The sequence below is a fragment of the Balaenoptera acutorostrata genome, chromosome 8 (genome assembly GCF_949987535.1).
Source record: "Balaenoptera acutorostrata chromosome 8, mBalAcu1.1, whole genome shotgun sequence".
In the NCBI taxonomy this organism is placed as follows: Eukaryota; Metazoa; Chordata; class Mammalia; order Artiodactyla; family Balaenopteridae; genus Balaenoptera; species Balaenoptera acutorostrata.
The window spans coordinates 94,914,875-94,937,797 of record NC_080071.1 but is presented as its reverse complement, the minus strand read 5'-3'; the positions used below and the strand labels follow the sequence as shown (position 1 = coordinate 94,937,797).

Sequence of the window (22,923 nt, the reverse complement as noted above, 5' to 3'; positions counted from 1 at the left end):
CTCTGGGAATCAGCAACAGTGCAGACTAGCACCCCACCCCCAAAATAAAGAGCTGGTGCCTCCTTTTCCCGGGCAGGCAGCCCTGGTGTGCGTGGGGCAAGATGGTGCAGGGAGAGGCAGGTCACAGGCCTTCCTCCAGAGCCGAAGGCGCCCCTCCAGCCAAGGACCCGAGTCTGTGCTTCATCTGGAAAATGGTTGCCCGGCTGTGCTCTCCCAACCCACCGTGACCAGGTTGGGTTTCTGGGCCCTGACTGTTAACACTCGTCAAAGGAACGTCCTAAGAGCTGTTTAGTTCCCACAGGGCCTTGGCGCCCAAGCAGGCCTAGAGGGTGAAACTTCTGTTCCAAAGGAAGCGCCTTAAGCCTCTAGAAAGTGGCCCACAGCACTCTAACCACTTATCTTTCTTGTGAGCTTGGGGACCAACTTGTGATGCCACGACACAGCTAAGGCCCAAGGCTGTCCACCGACCAAGGTGCGGCAGGATCCCCAGGCCCGTGGCAGTGACACACCCCCTCTGGTCCACTGCACGTCCCCTTCAAAAGGCCACACAGGATGTACTTCTCATCTCCGGACACGATGTTGAAGTTTTATCGTTTCCCGAAAGGATGCATTCTCAAATGTTTGTTCCAAAAAATACTTTATTCATTAAACAATATATCCATAATCTATAACATGATCCAAAAATACAGATATACATCTTTACATTATTTAATAAAAAGATTTACAATATTATCTTTCCTTTACAAAGAGAACATCAATAATAATTCCTTGAAAATACAATGTAACATTCATGTTAAAGCTGCATCGTTTTGGATGAGATGTGGTATGATGAACACCACAGATACACACTAGGAAGGAACTTCACAGAACTCTCTCCTGAACGAGCACATTTTTCTTAGACGTCCCATTTTAAAATCCCTCTCGACACAGGTAATGAAGCCCAACCACTGTTCACTAGAACTTGAGGAAAGTCTGAAACCTTCCACGCTGTGACAAGCGTCCCAGCCCCGCACCGGGGCAGGCCCTGGCTGTGGCCACACGGGGAAGCTGCTCTTCAGACAGCGTTACTGCTCGACGCGGTCCCCGCCAGGGCTGCCAGCGACGGGTCCGGAGGCAGGGCTGACACGCAGCCGGCCACTGTCCCCACACACCCCTGCAACCCCCTCACGCCCACCCCCGTCCCTGCTGCCCGGGGCCGCGTCCGGCACCTGCTGCCCTGGGCACGTGGGAAGGTACCCGGCTCACGTGGCCCTGCCAGCACCAGGTTCACGGCCACCTGCTCGAGGGCCCAGCCTGCAGTGGGGACAGTCACACAGGCCTCGGTGTCTGCGTCCCAGCCACGAGCCCCACGAGCTTGGCCACAGAGGCTGGGGGCTCAGTTTAACACCTGCTTTTACTGGTGCAGCATGTGTTCTCCTGCAGGAAAACGAGAGGATGTTTCTCCAACGGCCGACAGATAAGACAGCACTGGAAACAAGGGAACAACTGTGCTTCTCCTCTGCACGAGAAACCTCTTCCCTCACAAGCCAGCCCCACAGCCCCACAGCGCCGGCGCTCTCGCTCGCTCAGAAATGCTGCGACGGCCCAGGGCAGCTTCCTCCTCGGCGAGGGCCGGGCGGGGCTCCAGAGCGGCCTCCGGCATCAGCCCCGGAACCCGGCGAGCATCCCGATGAAGGCGGCGGGCCTCAGACGACGGCGCGAGCGGCGTGGGCTCCAGCCGACCCCTCGGGCCAGGACGTTCCCGACCACGTGGCCACCAAGTGTCTTCTGTCACAGGCAGCACTGGCGTTCGGGGAGGCCAAACGATGCTCCGGGGACTCTTTCTACTCTGCTCGTGTTTTCCGTTTTCTCCTAGGCTACGTGCATATTATTTTGGTGATATTATTGTAACCAGCAAAAAGTAAACACTAGAAACATATAAGCACAGAAACTTTAACAACAAAAGAAAAAAGGTCCACACGTGGGATGTTACACAGTGACAAGCAGGATGGTACCATCGGACTTTAAACAAAAGCTTAAGACAGAGAAGTCGGTCATCCTTCCTGGGAAACGACCGCGGCCTCAGGAAACCAGGTGACAATCCCAACTGAATCAGCCAGCAACCCGCATCCACAAACACCATTACTTTCCCGCAGTAACAGCGGGTGTGAAGTGTTCACAGATGAAGTGCAAATATTAAATTAGCTTCTAAAGAATCACCACAAGCTTATTGTACTTACCTATCTTCTCCACAAAAACTGGTAAAAGAGTGAAGAAAAAAATTTTTTCCACATTTATTCCCCACAATCCTTAAACACCTGTGTTAACAAAAACCTAAGTCATTAAATACCAACGCCCCTGGGTTTCCAGCCAATGCTGAGACTGAGGGTGCTGACAGCACTCGTCCGGACACAGCCCCCCTTCTCTGGGGCAGCAGAAGGGCATCGGTTCTAGAAAGCCGTGAGGCTCCGGGATCCTCCAGGGACAAGCTCCAGCAGTGGCCGACCCCCTACCCCACCCCCAGCCCGAGACTGGCCAGGCCACACGTGCTGAACCCAACTGCCCGCGGTCATCTGGGATCAAGTGCCACTCCGTCAGCTCCCTCCAGAAAGGACAGAGTCGGACACGGGGCGCAGGCGACGCCCCACTGGGAAGCTGAGACGCAGACCCCAGCCACACCCCGCTTTCATCTGCTGAATATTGACTAACCCTGCGGGGAGTGGCCCGGTCTAGGACACCCTCACAGGCTCCCTTCTGCTTTCTTTCCTCTCCTTGGTGAGTATTAGAAAATAGGAGGAGCATCTATAGTAACAAGGCCTCAGGAGGAAGCGGGTGTATCATTCCAGATGGCCTTCCTTATAAAGAAAACAAGGTTCTTCGAAATTGGGAATCTCAGCCCCAAGTCTGTCTCACGGACTTCTGGCCTGAAGACAGAAGCAGGCTTCCCCTTCCGTAAATGCACGCCGGAGGCTCTCAAGTCCGAGGACACCTGCAGAAGTCACGCTTTATGGACCATCATCACACACAGAACCAACACACCAAAGGTATGCAATCTCCCCCAACTATTACCAAAAAGACGGTTCAAAGTCGGTTTGGTGAATGCTGTTTAAAAAGAAAGGACACTCTAGTTTCCTAGATTCATCCAGAACTGCTATTGTGGCACAAGAAATTCACAAATCACATCACATAATTGTCTCCTGATCTAAGCTGCTCATCTGCTGTGCAAATGAACAGGTTTCAAATCAGCCCCTAGTGGCCTGGACTCACTTCATATTCACACAGACCACTATCTTCATGCTACTACGATAATTCACCTTCACAGTAAAAACGCCAGGAATTCCCAGGGAAACAGAACATCAGCCTGTCTGTGGGGCCATCTCTTATCGTTCGCTAATGGAGAGCCGTTTACTCCAGAAAGTAAACCCCTCACAGAGGGAAGCGGGAGTCCAGACGAAAAGGCAGCGCACAGCGAGGCTGAGACCCCTGCCCGCCCCGGGGAAAGCCGGCCCTTCCCAGGCTCGTCAGCAGGCTCCACGCGCACCGCTCTCAGTGAGGGTCAGAGGTGCCTGTAGTGGTGCCGGGCTCTCGGGGAGCAGCCCCAGGAAACCACAGACAGATGACCAGGGCTCACACCTCCAGCTGCAAAGCGATGGCAGTGTACCAGGCACGCACACCCCTCGAAGTCCTGGGGCCACTCGCTGTGACCGCCATGCTTGGGGCCACGGGTCTGTACGAAAAGTCATGAGAATGGAGTCACTGTGGTAAGTCCCCTAGGGTCACTCCTCTGGGCAACAGGGCTCAGGTGGCTTCTTGTTTGTTTTAGGAAATATCCAGAATTACAACTGGCCATTGAGTTATTAAATATCATTGGAAACAAGGTCGTTTTAAAATGAAGATAAAATATTGCGACGTGAATGAAGGGATGTGTTAACGTGCTCTTCTGGTCCGGGCGTCCGCCTCTTCCTTACTTCTTCTTCCTCCTTTCCTGAACGCACCGTGGACAGAACCTGTGATGAGAAAGGCACAGTGAGGGGCCCTTTGCACGTGGGCGGCCAGACCCCGTCTCCAGGATGGCTGGACGCTGCTGAAACGGCACCAGGACAGAGACCCACAAACGCAGAGAGTGCAGCCTTCCCATCGGGGAAAACCCCCCACGCGGGCCATTCCATCCAGCACGTCTGTTCTGAAGTCGGTGGATAAGATACGGGTCGGCGAGCACAATGGTGTTTACACACGAGCATTCCTCTCGACCAAGCTCATGGGTCCTCCCTGCGCGATGACAGCGCCACTGGGACTGAACGGGAGGCAAGCAGTCGAGCGGGGCCCCTTAACCGGGCAGGAGCAGACCCCCGCCCGCACCGCAGGGCTGAGCGGGCCCTGGTGACCCTGGGCAAGCAGGTTCCAGAGCCAGAGACACAGGGGGCTGCTCTTGGTCCCTCCTGGGCCCTGGCAGCCCCATAACAGAAGGGAGGCAGCTGATCCCGTGTGATGCAGCTGCCCCGGCCCCGGCCACCAGCACCTGGTCCAGGCCAGTGAGTGAGCCCGGCCCTGCAGGGCCCCGGGGCGGAGGGCAGCGCTGCACCAGCGCGCACGGCATGCAGACTCCCAGACACGGGCTCAGGTCTCGGACCTAGGTGGGAAGCAGCCTGCTCTCTGCCATCTCCCAGGGGAGCCCAGGGGAGCCCAGGGGGGCCGGGAGTTAGACAGCGGCGGGCTGGGGCCACGCCCCGGCTGCCTGGCTGGCTCTGCGCGACTCGCCCTGTTCCCAGCAAGTGGTGGGCAGACCCTCTCCTCCCAGAAGGAAATGATTTTCCAGTGCCTACTAGACTCTTCCACCCAGAAGTCCCACAAACAACTCGAACCCACCACGTCCAAGTCAAACTCAAATCGCCCTCCCCGCCTCCTGTTCCCAGGACTTCGCTTCGGCGCAGGTCAGCAAAACCCAGACTTCTACGCACAGCACAGCTGCCGCTGCCCACGGAACACAGGACGGAACAGATGCAGCCACGACCCACGGCATGCCTTCTCGGTGGAACAGAAAGCCCGCGGCGCTGAGGGTGCCTGGCCTGCGCCCAGCCAAGGCCTGGCTAACGTTCTTCGTCTTTCGTCAGAGCTCCCCGGGAGGACTCCCCATTCCCTGTCTGCATCTGCGATCATCTCTGCCTCGCTCAAGAGTCAGAATGGCTGTGGTTTGGGGGAACAGGAAGTGCAGGTCACCCTTGATCAAGGCAGGGGTTGGAGCGCCGACTCTTTGCACAGTTGAAAATCACATATAACTTACAGTAGGCCGTCCACACCCGCGGTTCCTCCACACCCGCAGATCCAACCCACGGGGGATCACGGAGCACAGCAGTATTTACCATTGAAAAATATCCGCATCTAAGTGGTTCAAACCCATGTTGCTCACGGGTCCCTACATTATGCAAACGTAATAAAAGCCGCAACCCCGCATGAGGTGGGTGGGTGTCCCCTGCAGCTCGGCGCCGGGGACCAGGACCAGCCGCTCACCCAGTTCTCCAGGAAAGCTGGCGCCCATACTGACCATTTTCCTTTGGGCTTCGTGGTCAGGTCCACACAGGCGAAGTGAAACCACTCGATGGGGCACTGCAAGGCGAGGGAGGAGGTGGTCAGCCCCACGCTCCGGGTGCCACCCGCCCCGAGGGCGCCACCCCAGGCCCCAGCGAGGCCCCACTCACGTCCGGGTTGTCACAGCCGATCATCTCCCCGTAGGACACCTGGTGGCACAGGCAGTAGGTGGGCTCGTTCGGGTCCACGGGCATGTCCAGCACGTCAGAGGGATGCACCGACAGGATGGTATCAGTGAACTCGGACCTGCGGGGAAACGACAGCGGTGAGCGGGGGGGTACGGGGACAAGCTGCCCCGGATGAGGCCAGACAAGGCCGTGCACGAAGGCGTGGGGGGGTGTCGGGGGCAGGCGCTCACCACTTGGCGTCCAGACCAGTCGCCCGGGGACCGGCACCATGCCCGGCCCCCGCCCAGCCCCCGCCCGACGGGGCCTGCTCCCCAAGCTCCGCCCCCAGCCTGGGTCAGCGCCCCCCGCCTCCCGTGGCCTCTCCCCGGCCGGGGCAGGCACACGTCACCACCACCAGTGGACACCTGGCAATGTCCGAGAACCCACCTGAGCCCATCCAGGCAGCCCAGGGGTCTAAGCGGCCCTGACCCCGCCAGCTCGCCCTGCACCTCCCCCACAGGAAGGGCCACCGCCTCGCCGCCAAAGCCACGGGAGCCCCTGCTCCCCTCGCCTGGCCCTGGCTCTAACCCCCAGGAGCCCACCACCACCTACCCAGCTGCCCACTGTCAGCAGGGCCGCCCTCACCTGCCCACGCCAGGGAAGTGGCCTGTCGCCCTGCACCTCCCAGCTGCCCTCTGGGCTCCACCCACAGCCCAGCCAGACCCCTGCACCGTCCACACCGCCCTCCGATCCGCTGCCTGCGGCTCGGCAGCTGCACACAGGGAAGGGCTCGTGGAATCGACTCTCATGTGTTTCGTTATTTAAAACAAAAGCCACGAGCTCAGGCTGGTGTAGACAGACAGTACGTTCCCAACAGTACAGAAAGAAAACCCTCCCTCCCCCATCCCCAAAATAAAAAGTACAGGCGCAGATTCAAATGCGTACTTGCTAACCAAATACAGCAAGTCACACGAGGAACACGGCAAAGGGAAAGCTAAGACACGGCGGCCGCCAGGCGATCTGAATATACTGACTGGGGTGAAACGAAGAAAATCTGGTCCCCAAAGGGATTCACTGCTCACGTGCTCCCTGTGCACCAGAGTCTAGAAACACGCTGTGCCTTTGTGACCTGCCTCCCGGCCCAGCGAGGCGCCCCGGCCGCACACCGTCCCTGACACAAGTACGCTCGGTGCCCGTGCAGCTGCCACCCGGGGCCCTCCCTCTGTGTGGGCCCTGCTCTCCGTCTCTGGGGATGTCGTGGAAACGCGTCCTGGCCCCTGTGCTTTCAAACTGCTTCAGGTGCAGCCGCGAGCAGGTCTTCGGGCTGGGGTGCTGTGTCACCGTCCACGGGGCCCTGTCCTGCCGCCAGGGGCCTCCCTCCCAGGCGCCCCCCCGGGGAATCAGTGCAAACCCTCGCGGCAGGCACCCACCAGCGGACTCGCGCCTCTCCTGTGGTGCTTCCCGTCTCCGGCACAGACCTCGCCTCGCCTGCTCCACGCGTTCTGCTTGAGGCTCGACCGCGCTGCACAGTTCCAGCTGCCGTGCAACCTGCGCCTGTCACCCCAGGTTCAAGGGCACTGGCCGGGTGCGTGGCAGTAGGAGAGGCTGCAGGGCCTGTGGGGACCCCCCAGCGAGGGCACCCCCAGCCAGCGAGCAGGCCCGGGACCCCGCACCACCGCCCCTCCAGTCTGACCTGGAGGGGGCTCCGGGGTGGGAGGGTGGAGGGAGCGGCCGGGAGGTCATGGGGGACGAGCCCACGAGGGCCCTTCTTGCTGGCCGAGCCCATCCCTGGGGCAGGCCAGGGTGACGCCCCAGGCAGCAGTGCTGCCCGTCGCTCCGGCCCCCGGGAAGTGGTGGGCACCCTTCACCAGCCACCCCAGGGAGCCCCACACGCTTCGCCCCCCACGCACGTCCCAGGCGCTTCAGGGCACGCCCCCAACAGGCACGGCTACTCATCCTCAGAAGGAACGGCCCCCACATCCACATGCAGATCCTGCCTGGCTCACGGGCCGTACAGACGGCAAGGACGCACCCGAGGTCTGGCGCTCGCCATTCGGGGGGCCCCCCTGTCTGGCCCCGCAGGGCGACAGGACCTGCCACTGACCCTGGAACTGCAGCAACACCCCAAGGCAGGCTGTGAAGCCACAGCGCCGGCAGACGGAGGACACTGGCCCGCACCCAGCCCGCGGGTGTCCTGTCCTCTCCAGACACCGCCCAGCCCCGTCCTGTCCCAATGGCCCCTGGGGACAGGGCGCTCCCGGTCACATGGCAGAGCGGGACTTCAGGGCGGGCCTCAGCACCCCCGGCCCCCTCTGTCTGTAAACCGGGGCGGTCACGGCACTGCCGCCCAGGGTGGCCGTGGAGAGGAAACGGTTCACGCGGAAGCGCCGGGTCCAGCCCGACTTACCGAGGGCTCTGCCAACGTCGCCGCCCCTGACCAGCCCTTCTCACCTGCCGCTGCTGCGGCCAGTGCTACGAACAGCAGCCAGCGACACGCACGCCAGCCCCCGCAGTGAGGGGAAAGCTACGGGCCCGGCCGGCTCCAGTGCGCCCGCAGAGACAGGGTCAGACACCCGGGTCACCCCCGAGGTCTGCGCCGCGGCCAGGCACGCGCCCGTCGGGGAGGCTCCCACTGCACCAGGGAGCCAGCGTCTTGTCCCTCCAAGGGGACTCATGGAGAGGAAGGGACACAGGCGGACACCTGCTCGTCCCCAGGGGAGGGCGGCGTGACTCTGGGCCCTAAGCAGGAAGGAGCAGGAAGGCGCGGAACACTGCTGCCACCACGAGGTGAAAGACACACCCGACAGACTGCTAAGGTCATACTTCAAAGACCCTGGACAGCTGTGGGGTGACACAGGCCAGATGCCCGAGGGCTGAGGAAGGGGCAGCAGCCGAGGGAGCAGGCCACCCACCTCCCGTGCTCGGCCGAGGCCCGGATGCCCACCGGGGACCACACCGACACTGCAGGACCCTGCACACACGGCCGTGACCCTACAGTCCGCTTCCTGACCCCGGGGCCATGCAGAGGCTGCAGAGTGACATCCCTGGTCTCTGAGCAGCCAGCCTCCTCCTCCAGAGCTCCGCAGGAAGGCCTCCGCAGGGAGGAAAGCCAAGCACCGCCCACAGACGGCCATTGGGGCAGCAAAACAGACGCTCCGGCTTCTCCGTCAGGAGCCGGGAGGCCCCCTGCCACCTTCACCACCCCGCCCCAAGCCTGCTCCATCTGCCTGGACCAAAGAAGGACAAGCCATTCTGGGGGAGCGCAGAACTTCCCTCTCCACGTGCCTCCAAGGCCAGACGACGAGACAAGCACATGACGTGAAAAAGCAGGAGTGGTAACCAGAGGAAAGCGGGCAGACAGAAGCAGATGCAGAGACGACCCAGATGTTAAAATTAGCAGAGAAGGGCTTTAAACACACATTATGAAGAAAATGTAAATAAGAGAGATGCAAATATGGAGACTTTTCAAAAAGGAACTAAAATCCGTAAAAAAGGAATCAAATGGGTGTTCCAGAATGAAGACTACAGCACGCGGACTTACAGTCGACCCTTGACCAGGGCAGGTTTGAAGTGCGCGAACCCACTAACACACAGGTTTTCTTCGGTGGGTACATGGTACAGTGCTACGTGGCCCGTGGCTGGATGAACCCTCGGGTGTGGCGCCTCCGGCTCGGAGGGCTGACTGTAAAGTGATACACGGACTTCCAACCGCACGGAGGGCTGGTCCCCCAGCCCCACATTGTTCAAGGGTCACCTGTAACGTTTATGGTCTCATCCATCTACAACAGACACAGCCTAACTGTTCCCACACAGTCAACAAACATCCCCCATAAGGCAGATGCTTTCAATCACCTCTGACACAGGTCTCATGGCCCAGCATTAAATGTCTTGCCAGATCTACAAAACCGGCTTCAGTAAGAACACACACAGGTCGATGCATTCCCCAGGGTCACCCTGCAGAGCAAACAAGAAGGAGATGCGCTGTCTAAATGCTCAACAAAGAAGCTCTCACAAGGGTTCACATCTCATCAGCAACATCCAGACTCTGGAGAATGCTACAAGCCAAACAGCGCAGGTCCTTCAAGAGGAAAATTATGAAGAAAAGAAAGGGATGGAGAAAAACTTACACATTAAAGAAACTTTACCTAAAAAAAGACCCTGATGAAATAACAGGTACTGAGCTGCCTTCCTACTATGAACAAGTAGAAAACTGGACAAGATACCTGAAGTAGAAGTTTCCAGACACTACACAGAAGGCAGCACAGGATAGCGTTCCTGAGAAGGTAAACAAGCCAGGTGAGACCTATGACCTTCTCAGCTTTCTGCATGGAGGCACTTTCCACACGCCAGTCCTTAGAGAGGAGCAAAGCCTGCATGTCTAGAAGGAGGGAAAAACCAAAGCTCAGGGAGGGTGAGGCTGCTGGGACCTGGGGGCAGGTGCTGGAAAGGAGGAAGCTACAGAGAGTGCACTCCGGAAACCTGCAAACAGATCCATTTGAGTTTTTAGCTAAAAATTAAGCTGCCTGTGCACAGAGTGACAATCCACAAGGCCAGGCAGAGAATACCAGGGACCCGTGAGCTGAACAAGTCCCAGAGCTCACAGGCAGCCTGGGCGACATTCAAGTTCCAACCAGCCAGAATGGAAAGACCTCGTCAAACACCAAATACATTCAGAGGAGAACCCAGAAGGGTCACACCTTAGCAGGAGGGTTTAACCAAGCCTAGAGTAAAGGCTACTCTAACCTAGCGGGTTGGCAAACTACAGCCTGCACTTGGCTGCCTTTTCTACAAATAAAGTGTTAATGAAACACAGTCACATCATTCATCTACATATTTTCTGTGGATGCTTTCAATATTCAACAGCAGAGTTGAGTGGTCACAACAGAGACAATATGGCCTACAAGCCTAAAATATTTACTATCTGGCATATTAAGAAAAAGGTTTTTTTTAACCAACGTTAAAAACGTGCCTACAGGGCTTCTCTGGTGGCGCAGTGGTTGAGAGTCCACCTGCCAATGCAGGGGACACGGGTTCGAGCCCTGGTCCGGGAGGATCCCACATGCCGCGGAGCAACTAAGCCCGTGCGCCACAACTACTGAGTCTGTGCTCTGGAGCCTGCGAACCACAACTACTGAGTGCACGTGCCACAACTACTGAAGCCCATGCGCCTAGAGCCCATGCTCCACAGCAAGAGAAGCCACCACAGTGAGAGGCCTGTGCACCGCAACGAGGGGTAACCCCCGCTCGCCGCAACTAGAGAGAGCCTGCGCGCAGCGGTGAAGACCCAACACAGCCAAAAATAAATTAAAAAAAAAAAATGTGCCTACAAAGGATCAAGCTGCTCCACAGGTGATTAAAATGGTGACAAAAATTTAAATGAATTTTTTTTAAATTAATTAATTTATTTATTTATGGCTGTGTTGTGTCTTCGTTTCTGTGCGAGGGCTTTCTCTAGTTGTGGAAAGTGGGGGCCACTCTTCATCACGGTGCGTGGGCCTCTCACTATCGCGGCCTCTCTTGTTGCAGAGCACAGGCTCCAGATGCGCAGGCTCAGTAATTGTGGCTCATGGGCCCAGTTGCTCCGCGGCATGTGGGATCTTCCCAGACCAGGGCTCGAACCCGTGTCCCCTGCATTGGTAGGCAGATTCTCAACCACTGCGCCACCAGGGAAGCCCCTAAATGATTTTTTTAAATTCAACACCCATTAAACGAAGACAACAAAATCCTGATATTCAACCACATAACACTGACACTGTCTTAACATCGAGTCAAAACTTACTAGGTGGGGGCTTCCCTGGTGTTGCAGTGGTTAAGAATCTGCCTGCCAATGCAGGGGACACGGCTTCAAGCCCTGGTCCGGGAAGATCCCACATGCCGCATAGCAACTAAGCCAATGTGCCACAACGACTGAGCCCACGCACCACAACTACTGAAGCTTGTGCGCCTAGAGCCCATGCTCTGCAACGGGAAGCCACCACAATGAGAAGCCCGTGCGCCGCAACGAAGAGCAGCTCCCACTCGCCGCGACAAGAGAAAGCCCGTGTGCAGCAACAAAGACCCAATGCAGCCAAAAATAAATTAATTTTTAAAAAAATTACTAGACATGTGAAGGAGGAGGAAAATGTGATTTACAACCAGAGAAAAAGCAGTCAACAGAAACAGACCTGCCAAACTCATCAAAATGTATGCATTATATACTGTTCTTTGTATATCAATCATATCTTAATAAAACCGCTTTTAAAAAAAAAATGAAATAGACCTGGAAATGACACAGAATCAGAAGAGAAAGTTTTTTAAAAAGCTGTTGTAAAATGATATATTCAAAGACATAAAGGAAAATATATGTGTAATAATAGACAGGGCAGGTATATAAAAAAAGAAACAAACAGAACTTCCTGAGAAGAAAATTTCTTAAATGAAAGATTCACTAAAGGAGATTAAGATTAAATTAGACAACAAGGAAGAAAAGACTTGAAGATAAAGTAATAGAAACTATCCAAATGGAAGCGTAGAAAGAAAATTTCTGACAAAATAATAAGCAGAGCCTCAGTGATCTGTAGGAAAATATCAAGCTAACACACATATATGATTGGAGTCCCATAAAAAGGACAAAAGAGAGCAGAAAAAAAAATCTGAAAAACTGGCTGAAAAATTACAAATTTGATGCAAACTATAAACTAACAGTTCCCAGAAGCTCAATGAGCTCCAAACAGAAAACACACAAAAAACCCACACGAGGACACATCATAATTAAGTTGTTAAAAATCAAGTTGCTGTGGACTTCCCTGGTGGAGCAGTGGTTGAGAATCCGCCTGCCAATGCAGGGGACACGGGTTCGAGCCCTGGTCCGGGAAGATCTCACATGCCGCGCGGAGCAACTAAGCCCGTGCGCCACAACTACTGAGCCTGCACTCTGGAGCCTGCGAGCCGCAACTACTGAGCCTGCGTGCTGCAACTGCTGAAGCCCGTGCGCCTAGAGCCCGTGCTCCACAACAAGAGAAGCCACCACAGTAAGAAGCTGCGCACCGCAACGAAGAGCAGCCCCCGCTCGCCACAACTAGAAAAAGCCCGCGTGCAGCAATGAAGACCCAACACAACCAAAAATAAATAAATAAAACAAATAAATTTTTTAAAAAATCAAGTTGCTAAATGGAAACCTTAGAAACAGCAAAAATAAATAAAGCCACTTATATACAGAAGAACAAAGATAAGAATTACCACTAATTTCTCATCAGTATCAATGCAAGATGGAAAACAACAGGACATCTTTAGTGATGAAAGAAAAAAAGAAGTCAACCTAAAACTTTATATCCAACAAGAATATCCTTCAAAGATGGAAGTGAAATAAAGATATTTTCAGAGAAACAAAACCAGAAAATTCATCACCATCAGCAAACCTGCACTGTAAAAAATGTTAAAGAAAGTTCTTCAGGCAGAAGAGAAATGATACCAGATGGAAATCTGCATCTACACATAGTGAAGGCCATTGGAAATGGTAAATATATGGACTAACTATAAAACTTTTTCTCATATTTTAAAATGTGTTTAAGATAAGCAATGATTTAGACCTAAAACAATAACAACAATATATTCAGAGACTTATGTCATATGTAGAAGTAAAATTTTTGATAATAGCACAAAGGACAAAAAGCAGAAAACCAAAGAATACCCATGTAGGCTCTTACATTAAACATGAAATAGTATAGTATTATTTGAAATTCTTTGTGATAAGTTAATGAAACAGGGTGTACACACTGGAATAGTCCTTAAAATGGAATACTGAGGAAATTCCCTGGTGGTCCAATGGTTAGGACACAGCACTTTCACTGCCGGGGACCTGGTTAGATCAGGGAACTAAGATCCCGCAAGCCATGCTGCGCAGCCAAAAAACAAACAAAAAACAAAAAAATAAAAAATAAATAAAATGAAAACTAAGACTTTTTTGAGATGCCATTGACACCCACTTAAAAAAAATGGAATACTGAAAAAATACACGATTAATCCAAAAGAAGACAGGAAAAGAACAGATGGGACAAGGAGACAACTAATAGCAAGATAGTAAATTTAAAGCCAACCATATCACTAATTACATTAAATCTGGTCTAAATAGTGCAATGAAAAGGGAGAAATTTTCAGACTAGATAAAAAAGCAACACTCAATTATTTGCTGCTTTCAAGAAACTCACTCTAAATACAAAAACACAAATGTGGTGAAAGTAAAAGAATGAAAAAGGGAAAAAACACACCATGTAAAAACTCACTGCAAGACACCTGGAATGGCTATAGTAATATTAGACAAAACAGACTTCAAAACAAAGAATATTATGAAGGACAACAAAATAAATAATGATAAAGGAGTCAATTATTTTTAAAAAACCTAAATGTGTATGTACCTCCAAATAACAGAGCTTCAAAATACGTGAAGCAGAAACCCACACAGCAGGAGGAGAAATAGACAAATCCATGTCTGGAGTTGGTGATCTCAACACTCTTCTCTCAGTAATTTATACAAGTAAACAGAGTATCTGTCAGGATACATAAAACTTGAACAGTGCTGTCAACCAAGTTATATAATTGACATCTACCCAACAACAGTAAGATACACATTGCTTTCAAGTATATATGGAACATTCAGAAAAACAGACCATAAACCATAACCCAAAACTTAATCACTTTCAGATGATTTCAATTACAGAAGTTCTCTGACCACAGCAAAATTAAATTAGAAATTGAAATCAGAAAGTTAGCTGGAAAATCTCAAATTACTTGGAAGCTGAGAAGCATACTTCTACATAAGCTATGGGTCAAAGAAAAATCACGAAAGAAAATTTTAAATATTCTGAATGGAATAAAAATAAAAACATATCAAAATTTGTGTGATGCAGCTAAAACAGTAATTAGAAGAAAATTTATAGCTTTAAATATTTATATTAGAAAAGAAGGGAAGTATGAAAATCAATGATCTAAGCTACTTCCACCTTAAAAAGCTAGAAAAAGAAAAGCAAAGTAAATCCAAGCCAAGCAGAAGGACAGAAAGAATAAAGATATTAGCAGAAATAAGTGAAATAGAAAACAAACAGTAGAGAAAAAAATTAAAATCAATGAAACCAAAAGCTAGTTTTCTGAAAAGATCAAGGCAAAATGAGAGAAGACATAAATCATCAATTTCAGGTCTGAAAGAGTGAGCATCAGTACAGAACCTACAACATCAGAAGAATAATAAAGTAATATTATGAATAACCTGATGTCAATAAATGTGACAACTTATATGAAACAACAAATTCCTTGAAAGATGTAGATTACCAAAACTGACTCAAGAAGAAATAGAAAGGTTGACTAGTTCTTTAATTTTAAAGAAGTTGAATACAGCATCAAACTGTATACTTAAAATGAGAACATTTTATTTTTATGTAAATTATTCCTTAATGAAGTTAATCTAAAACTTAAGAAAAAAAAAAGCAACAAGACTGAACTATAGGGTCCAGGAGTGCACGTGTCGGGGACAAAACTACAAAGAAAGAATGGAAGTGAACACCCTGTCTGTCTGGGTCGTGTGTGTCTGGGGCTGAGAAGTGGCGATTCTGACAGGGCACAGGGAAGGGCCCCCCAGGGAGCATTAGTCACCGACCAGGCAACGATTACAAGGATATGCCTCTTACAGTAATTCGTTAAACTACACGTGTGTTGTGTGGTCTTCTGCATCTGCGCATTACTTTACAAAGACACTATTTGGATTTGTTTTTTTTTTTTTTAAAGATAAAAGTTTAAACACCAGGTTTAAGAACCAAAACTTCTCTTTTGTCAAAAACTAACTCTTCTAAAAAAAAAAAAAAAAAAAAAAAAAAAAAACTAACTCTTCTGAGCTCTCCCCATAACCGTCAGAATCATCTCCACAGAAGCCACTTGGCATTTCAGCATCTTCTATGAAGCAATGTTACACTATCTTGGAGGACGAAGCAATCACATTCATAGTCTATGAAGCTATCTTAGGGGGTAGGGGGTAGCAAGTGAGAGAGTGCTTTAAATGAAATATTCTGAAGTTCAAGTTAAATGACATGGATATTTAATAAATGCAGTCACACAATTTAAAAATGAATACATCTAAAACATGTATTTATATATAAACTGATCAACTGATGTGTATTCAACTACTAGGAAGTGGCTTAGCTTGAACCGCACCAAACATCACCGTGTCCCTTAAGAGGCAGGGCACGCAGTGGCTAAGAGAATGGGTTCTGGAGTCAGACCGCCTGGTGCAAACCCAACAGCTCCGAAGCCTCGGTCTCCACGACTGCAACACTGCTCCCTCAGGTTGCTGTGAGGACCAACTGACCCGACACGGGCAAAGCAGGAAGAGCTACAGCACACCTGGCACGGGCAAAGCAGGAAGAGCTACAGCACACCTCGCACAGGTAAGCACTTCCTCAGCCTAAGCAGTCACCGGTGCTTCCATCCTGAGCAAATACCAATGGTGTTCTTCAGGGAAAAAGAGAAAAAAAGCACCTCTCACCCTCCTTTATGCTTCTTCTTCTTTGGGGTGTCTTCTTCTGAGGTCCTCCTGCCACGACCCCGGGAGCCCCTCTTTTCTTTCTGACCTCGACCTTCTGAAACAACAAAGACCACAACTTTGTTCACAGATTTCACTGAAGCAGGACAAGATTTACCCAAATATGATATTTACCATAATGTTCCTAACACACTTATCAGACAAAATTCTTCAAAACTCCATAGTTAACAATAACAAAATGAAGACAAATTAACAGACTTGCTTTTTAGCCCCCGTCCTCCAGAGCTTTCGAAGTCGCTGCCCTCCATCTTGTCCTTCAGGTCCGCCTCGAAGCGAGCCAGGTCCGCATCAAGCCTCCGGATGTGCTTATCCACCTACACAGAAGGATGCTCACACATTCCGTTCGAAACTCAGAGCAAAACGCCTCAGGGTCACAAATGCTCCTGACGTCAAGCAGAAAGCAGTGTCTGGCCCTTAAATTGAGTCTAGAAGTAACAACACTCTGCGAGAACAAGGCCTGCTATTTCCAACTTGATGCAAGGGTCTTTTTTCCCCACATTCTGTTCCCCATCAACAGAATAAATCCTACTCGGGGAAAAAAACTTGGAGGCAGGCAACAATGAGAAACAGAGCCGTAAGATGCAATGAAGTAAAGGGCTGAGGACCTTGGATACTAGATCCTGACGTAAAACGTGAAGAGCTATAGGTTCGTCAACAGAAAATGACTGTTGAAGACGGAGTTCAGGACGGAGCTGGAAGGAAGGACCACACAGGACAACTGCCCGTGACAGAGGGGCTCCTGTAGCAACAAGGACATCACAAGACACAGCACCAGCTGGCTGGTGACGGCCGTCCAACACCGTCCATCACAGCCCCCAACTGGAAATGAACCACAGTCCTAAGCTTCATTACACGTCAGAGAGAAAACGGACTGCCTTAAGGACGCTGATCACACCTAACTCCTTGGAAGACAGGCTGATTACTCAAAGGATTTAGCACTTTGGAGCATCAAAGTCCCACACATAGGCATTAAGCTCTCCTCCTAGAGGATTCTTTCTCAAACACGACTGATTTCAGGCTTTAAGAAATCACTGTTTGTTTTATCGGGGGAGGCAAGGACGGGAGCCGCACTACACGACCTCAGGTGCGTCGCAGAACGGCTTTGTGCCACCTTGCAAACCCCAAGAGAAGCGGACTTGAGAGGAAACTGGACAAAACCAATTCTAGGACTTTACCTAAAGCCGACAAAAACAGGCATTAAAAGTATATATAAACAAACAAGCAAAACGGGCACAGGACACAAGCCCGCAGTAACGGTCCCAGGACGAGGCCTCCTCCAACGTGCACCTTCTCCAGCAGCATCGCTCTACCGCAGCCCGGCCTCCACCTCGACGCCCCCTCGCTGCGTGAAAGGGAGGCGCGTGCGGGCGGGGAGGCCCCGCCCCCGCCCCCCCTCCCGCTCACCATCTCGTAGGTCTGCATGGCCAGCTGCACCTTGTCGTCGCTGTACTCCCTGCACTTGCTGTAGGCGCTCTGGATCTTCTGAAGGTGCTCCACGCGCTGATCCGCGGACAGAGACTTCACCGTGGAGATATACTCTGCGGCCAGGATGTCGATCTCGGCTTTCTTGTCTGAGAGAGTAACAGGCGAAAAGCCAGGACACGCTCACCAGACTGGCAACCAATAAAGCCTGACAATGACAAGGGCCAGCAAAGAAGTGGCTGGCCCAAACTGGCCGCCGGTGGCGGGCACAGCCTTCCCAAACACTTTGGATCAGGGAGACAAGCAGACACCCCGACCAGGGCAGTGCGCCCATGACAGTCCCAACGTATGACACTGCCCCAGCAAGGGTTCATCGTGCCCTCTTGGACTCTCAAGTCTGAAGAGTCCATTTATTATTGTTTGAATAATGATGTGCTCACCTTACCTATGACCCGGCAGGCTACTCTCAGGTACATACCCTAAAGATTTAGAGGCCAGGGTACACATGGGAAAACATTCATAACTGCAGATAATAGAAAGCAACCCAAACGTCCCATCTACAGTAAAACAGATAAATAAGCTGTGGTCCATTCACACAACAGAACGCTACCCAGCAACAAAAAAAACATAACAACATCGGTTAATCCCACAAAAGGTGACACTGAGCAAGAAAAGCAAGACACAAAGGAAGACACACTGTATGATTCCATTGATGTTAAAGGCAAAGACAGACGCAACTCTTAACTCTTTGGTTTAGAGAGGTGAGAAAACCATTCTTGCAGGTGAAAACTCAGGGTGTACCCCTTGGGGAAGGGGGGCCTGCTCATGAGGATCACACAGGCCCCCAGGCACTAGACGCTCCATTTCTCCATCTGGGGAGAGGTTTTCCGGGTGCTATTTGCTAAGCAATCTACAAATGTTTATGCCTATTTCTGAATATAAATGCTTTATCTCACCATAAAAGAAATCTCTGTATTCACTAGTCAGGAAGCTGTTCCTTAGTGAAAAACCACAGCTCTTCCAATCTTGCAAAACATGTGCCTAGCAGAATGAGTGAAAAAGTGCCCATACCCAAGCACATCACCATGAAATGTAAAACCTCAGGGATAAAGAGAAAAGCCTAAAAGCTTCTAAATAGGAAAGGGAAAAAAAGATCACATATTCAAAGGATGAGAAATCCAAATGACATCAGACTTCTCAACAGCAACACAGAAGCTGGGAGACAATGCAGCAACGCCTGCCACATTCTGGGGGAAATGCCTGTCAATCTGGAATTCTATACCCAGCCAAACCATTCACTGCTGCATTTTCAGACATGCAATGGTATAAGAAATTTACCCTGCCGTAAATTTCTTCCTGGAAGCTCCCAGAGAAAAGGCTCCTCTGAAACAAACGGGCATATCAAGAAGTAGTATGTTTACAACCTAGGAAACAGGGCTCCATGCTGAAGAGGAACAAAGGGAGAGCCTAGGAATACCTAGGGCAAGGCGTGCGTGGCAGGCCCGGAAACAGTCGGCCCGGACGGGACCGCAGGACAGAGGCTCCAGGAGAGAGGTCTCCATGGAGAGCACACACAGAACTGGCAGGTAACCTGGTGCAGCAGGCACACTGAAAACGAGGAAAACAAAACCAACAAGCAAAGCATTAAGAACTCCAAGAAAAAGACAGTTACTCCAACAGGGCATGTGAGCATGCGTACGGTAAACCACCGACACAGCAGCCCAGGAAAGAAACAGCATCGCCGGACAGCCCAGCATCACCACCATTCAAATTCCAGTCCATTCCACCCAGGAGACGGGGGGAGGGAGCCGTGTGCGCATGAACCGAGCAGGGCACAACTGGAGACGTAAATCTTCACTTTTTGTAATAACTGAATAGATAAAGTCTAAAACCAAAAGGAAATAAAGTAAGAAACAGCAGCAAAAATAAACTGTTTGGAAATAGGGAGTTAAATACCAAAAGATCTAAAAGGACTAACTGTTTAAACTATGTACACATAGTTTGAAAATAGAAAATCTTTTAAAGGAAAGAAAAGGTAACAAATATTTTGACTGCGGGAGGGGATGACGATTATAAAGATGTGACATGGAGACGTGTAGGGACACAAGGGACTAAGTTTGACTTTAAAGACTCGGCACTAGGGGCTTCCCTGGTGGCGCAGTGGTTAAGAATCCGCCTGCCAGTGCAGGGGACACGGGTTCGAGCCCTGGTCCGGGAAGATCCCACATGCCGCGGAGCAACTAAGCCCATGTGCCACGACTACTGAGCCTGCGTTCTAGAGCCTGCGAGCCACAACTACTGAGCCCGCGTGCCACAACTACTGAAGCCCGTGTGCCTAGAGCCCGTGCTCCACAACAAGAGAAGCCACCGCAATAAGAAGCCCGCGCTCCGCAACGAAGAGTAGCCCCCGCTCGCCGCAACTAGAGAAAAGCCCGCGCCCAGCAACGAAGACCCAACGCAGCCAAAAATTTAAAAAAAAAAAAGACTCATCACTCTCTCTGACACACTACCCAACACCTGCGGCCCAGGGCTGGACAGCAGCCCCACTGCCCCAGGTGCCTGGAAGACCAGTGCGCCACCCCCCAGGACCCCGGTGCTGGCCTTGGGGAGCTGCTACCCACACTCTGGCTGTTCTGAAAGGTCTGAACCCACCTTCTGTCCTCTGGTCCAGCTCTCGCATCAGCTGGAAGTTCCTCTGAAGCTCACAGGGAAGGTTCTCGATACCTGAAACACAGACACATGCTTCTCAACAGCAGGACAAAAACCCGCCTTCCAAGCTTCATACTTCAAGGCTACAAACAATAAGCCCACTCTGGCTTCTGTTTCTGTTAGGGTTTGGAGAGAAGAAGAATCAAGGTATCTTTTTTCACGGACGCGAGCCAAACATTGAAGACAGTGGGGAATCCAGCCCTCCCCTATTTCACACTGGTAATAGGCTGATGCGCTTCAGAACTTGTCAGAAACTCGAGAAATTAGAGGCGAACAGAGGGCAGAGGGGGGAAGATGCCTGTGCGACTCTCCCACCGCAGACCGCAGGCCACTCCTCCCCTGCAGACGCCCCGCCACAGAGAACAAGCCCAGACCCCGGGGTCCTCCTTGCTCTCCCTCCCTCTACTGTGAACTCAGGGCATTGGCTGGTGCCCACCAGGGCTGTGCGGTAGAACTTTATGCCAAGACAGAGCTTCCCGACACAGCAGGCACTGGCCACACGGGGCTACTGAGCACCTGAAATGGGGCCAGTACAACTGAGGGACTCAACTTCTCATTTTACTTGAGTTTATTTAAAATCAAACAGACCGTGCAGGACAGCACAGGTAAGGACCCTGCCCCACACTGCTCTCCTGTCCGCATGGCCAGGCTCCTGGTCCAGGACAAGCTCCCCACCTGCCCGCAGCCAGGACGGGCCCCCTCCACAGATGACCGCTCTAAGAGCCCTGTCTAATTGTACAAAGCTGCTGCTTAAGCCCCAGTGTTTCCCAGCTCACGCAGAGAGCAGCACAGACCCACCCACGGCCTCCAGGCCCACCACGCCCTCCCCGTGGGCTCCCCTGCTGTCCTACCAGGGCTCTCAAGACAGTGCCACCCCTGCACTCTCAGACCTGCTGGGCTCCTCCATGACCTTTAAACTTCTGTGAACTTTTAAAAACTCTGTCTCTCCCATCTGAGAGCCAGTTCCACGAAAACAGGGATCATGTCTGCTTTCTTGGCACACAGCAGGTGCTCAGGGAGCGAGCAGTGACCTCCGTCCGCAAGCCTGCACGTGGGTGTCCCGCACGGGACAGGAGTTGTGTTCCTCAGACCCTCCTCCTGGGGCCCCCTGGGCAGGCACCGGTCAGAGGAGGGTGAGCCGCAGCACCCCGAACAGGCACCTGGGTGTAGGCCTCTCCAGTGACGATGGCGCGGAAGCCCCTCCCTCCATGGTGCTCTCCGGCCCAGGACGCTGCGCTCAGGTTGGGCCATGCCTGGGAGACCCCCTTGGGGAGGGCTGGATCCCCACTGCCTTCCCCGGAGCCGGGGTTCACTCCCTATTCTCAGCAACCTCGGGTGGGAGTCTGGGCGCCCAGGCCCGGATGACTGAAAATCCCCAGTGCAGCACAGGGCTCCAGAGCTACCAGGCAAAATCTCCACCAGCCCGCATCCCCAGGCCATGTCCCCGCCAGGGCCAGACTGGAGTCGGACCGCAGGGCTCAAACGTGGGATCGCCACTCTCCAGCGAGTGACCTTGACAAGCTACTTAGCCTCTGACGCAGCGTCACCCCCGCTGTGAAATGCGGCCAATAACCACCTGCTCAGGAGTCCTCCAGAGGGTGCAACCTGTGTGACACCTCGGGACGTTGGCCCACTGTGATGACCACTGCCTTGAACACCCTACCCACACGTCTAAGTAGCGCCCCCAACCCCCTGCGCAAAGACAGGTGCCCTCAGAGACCCTCCGCGCCATCATGCCTTGCAGATGCACGAACTGAGGCCTGGAAGCGACTCCCAGGTCATAGCACAAGCAGGCACAGAACCCAGAACCCTCAGGCCCTGGGCCCCCCCAAACCCGGCCCAGAGTCCCAGGGGACTGGGACTCGACCACCTTAGTGGGTCCCCACGGTGGGGGCGGGTCCGGGAATGGGCGGGACGGGACTCGGAGGGGCGGGGCCTAGGCGGAGAGGGAGGGGCCGGGGCGGAGAGGGCGGGCCCGACGACGAAGTTGGCGGGGCCTAGTGAATGACGGGCGGGGCCCAGCCAAGGAAAACGGGTCCTAGGTAGGAGAGAGTGGGGCCTATGGCGAAAGTGGGCGGGGCTGAGCCTGGGAGGGTGGAGCCTAGCCGCGCTGGCCCCGCCCAGAACCCGCCGGCCCCGCCCCGCCGTGACGCACCTGGAATTGGCGCGGCCGTGACGGCGGGACCCCGCGCCGCACCTCCCGCGCCCCTCCCTCGTGGGCCCTCCCGCCCCGCGCGTGCCTCAGCCGCTCCCGCCGCCTCCGGGCCGTCCCGCCCCCCCCACGTGCCCCGGGATCCGCGCGCGGAGCCTAGTGCGCGGGGGGGGGGGGGCGCGGTGGGGGTGGCCCGGCCAGGGCGGTGGGCCTAGGGGGCGCGAGGGGCGCTTACTGTCCAGGTAGTGCTCCAAGTACATGGCGGTCGCCATCTTCGTCCGCGGCCGCGCTCTGGGTCTGCGCGGGCGGTGGCCCCGCGAGAGGCGGAGGCGGGGCCGGCGTGGTCACTATTAATGAGCTCCGCGCGCTGATTGGTCGCCTGCCGGGGCGGGGCGCCGTTT

The 22,923-nt window shown here is 53.0% G+C and overlaps 1 protein-coding gene across 1 annotated transcript; it reads right to left on the bottom strand.

Moving 5' to 3' along the window:
- Positions 1-635: 635 nt before the first annotated feature.
- ING5 (inhibitor of growth family member 5) lies at positions 636-22,849 on the bottom strand. Its single transcript, XM_057551684.1, has 8 exons — positions 22,758-22,849; positions 20,314-20,385; positions 17,644-17,810; positions 16,442-16,553; positions 16,183-16,276; positions 5,676-5,811; positions 5,522-5,583; positions 636-3,986 (listed from the first exon to the last, which is right to left on the bottom strand). Exons 1-8 carry the CDS (start codon positions 22,792-22,794, stop codon positions 3,944-3,946), a joined length of 723 nt encoding a protein of 240 aa, XP_057407667.1. The 5' UTR covers positions 22,795-22,849; the 3' UTR covers positions 636-3,943.
- Between the last annotated feature and the right edge of the window lie 74 nt (positions 22,850-22,923).

Coding starts and splice junctions, on each gene's coding strand:
- ING5 (XM_057551684.1), bottom strand. CDS start 22,794: ATGGCGACCGCCATGTACTTGGAGCACTACCTGGACA. Junction 16,554..17,643: donor CCATGCAGACCTACGAGATG/GTGAGCGGGAGG, acceptor CCTTCTGTGTAG/GTGGATAAGCACATCCGGAG. Junction 3,987..5,521: donor ACGAAGCCCAAAGGAAAATG/GTCAGTATGGGC, acceptor TTCTCATCACAG/GTTCTGTCCACGGTGCGTTC.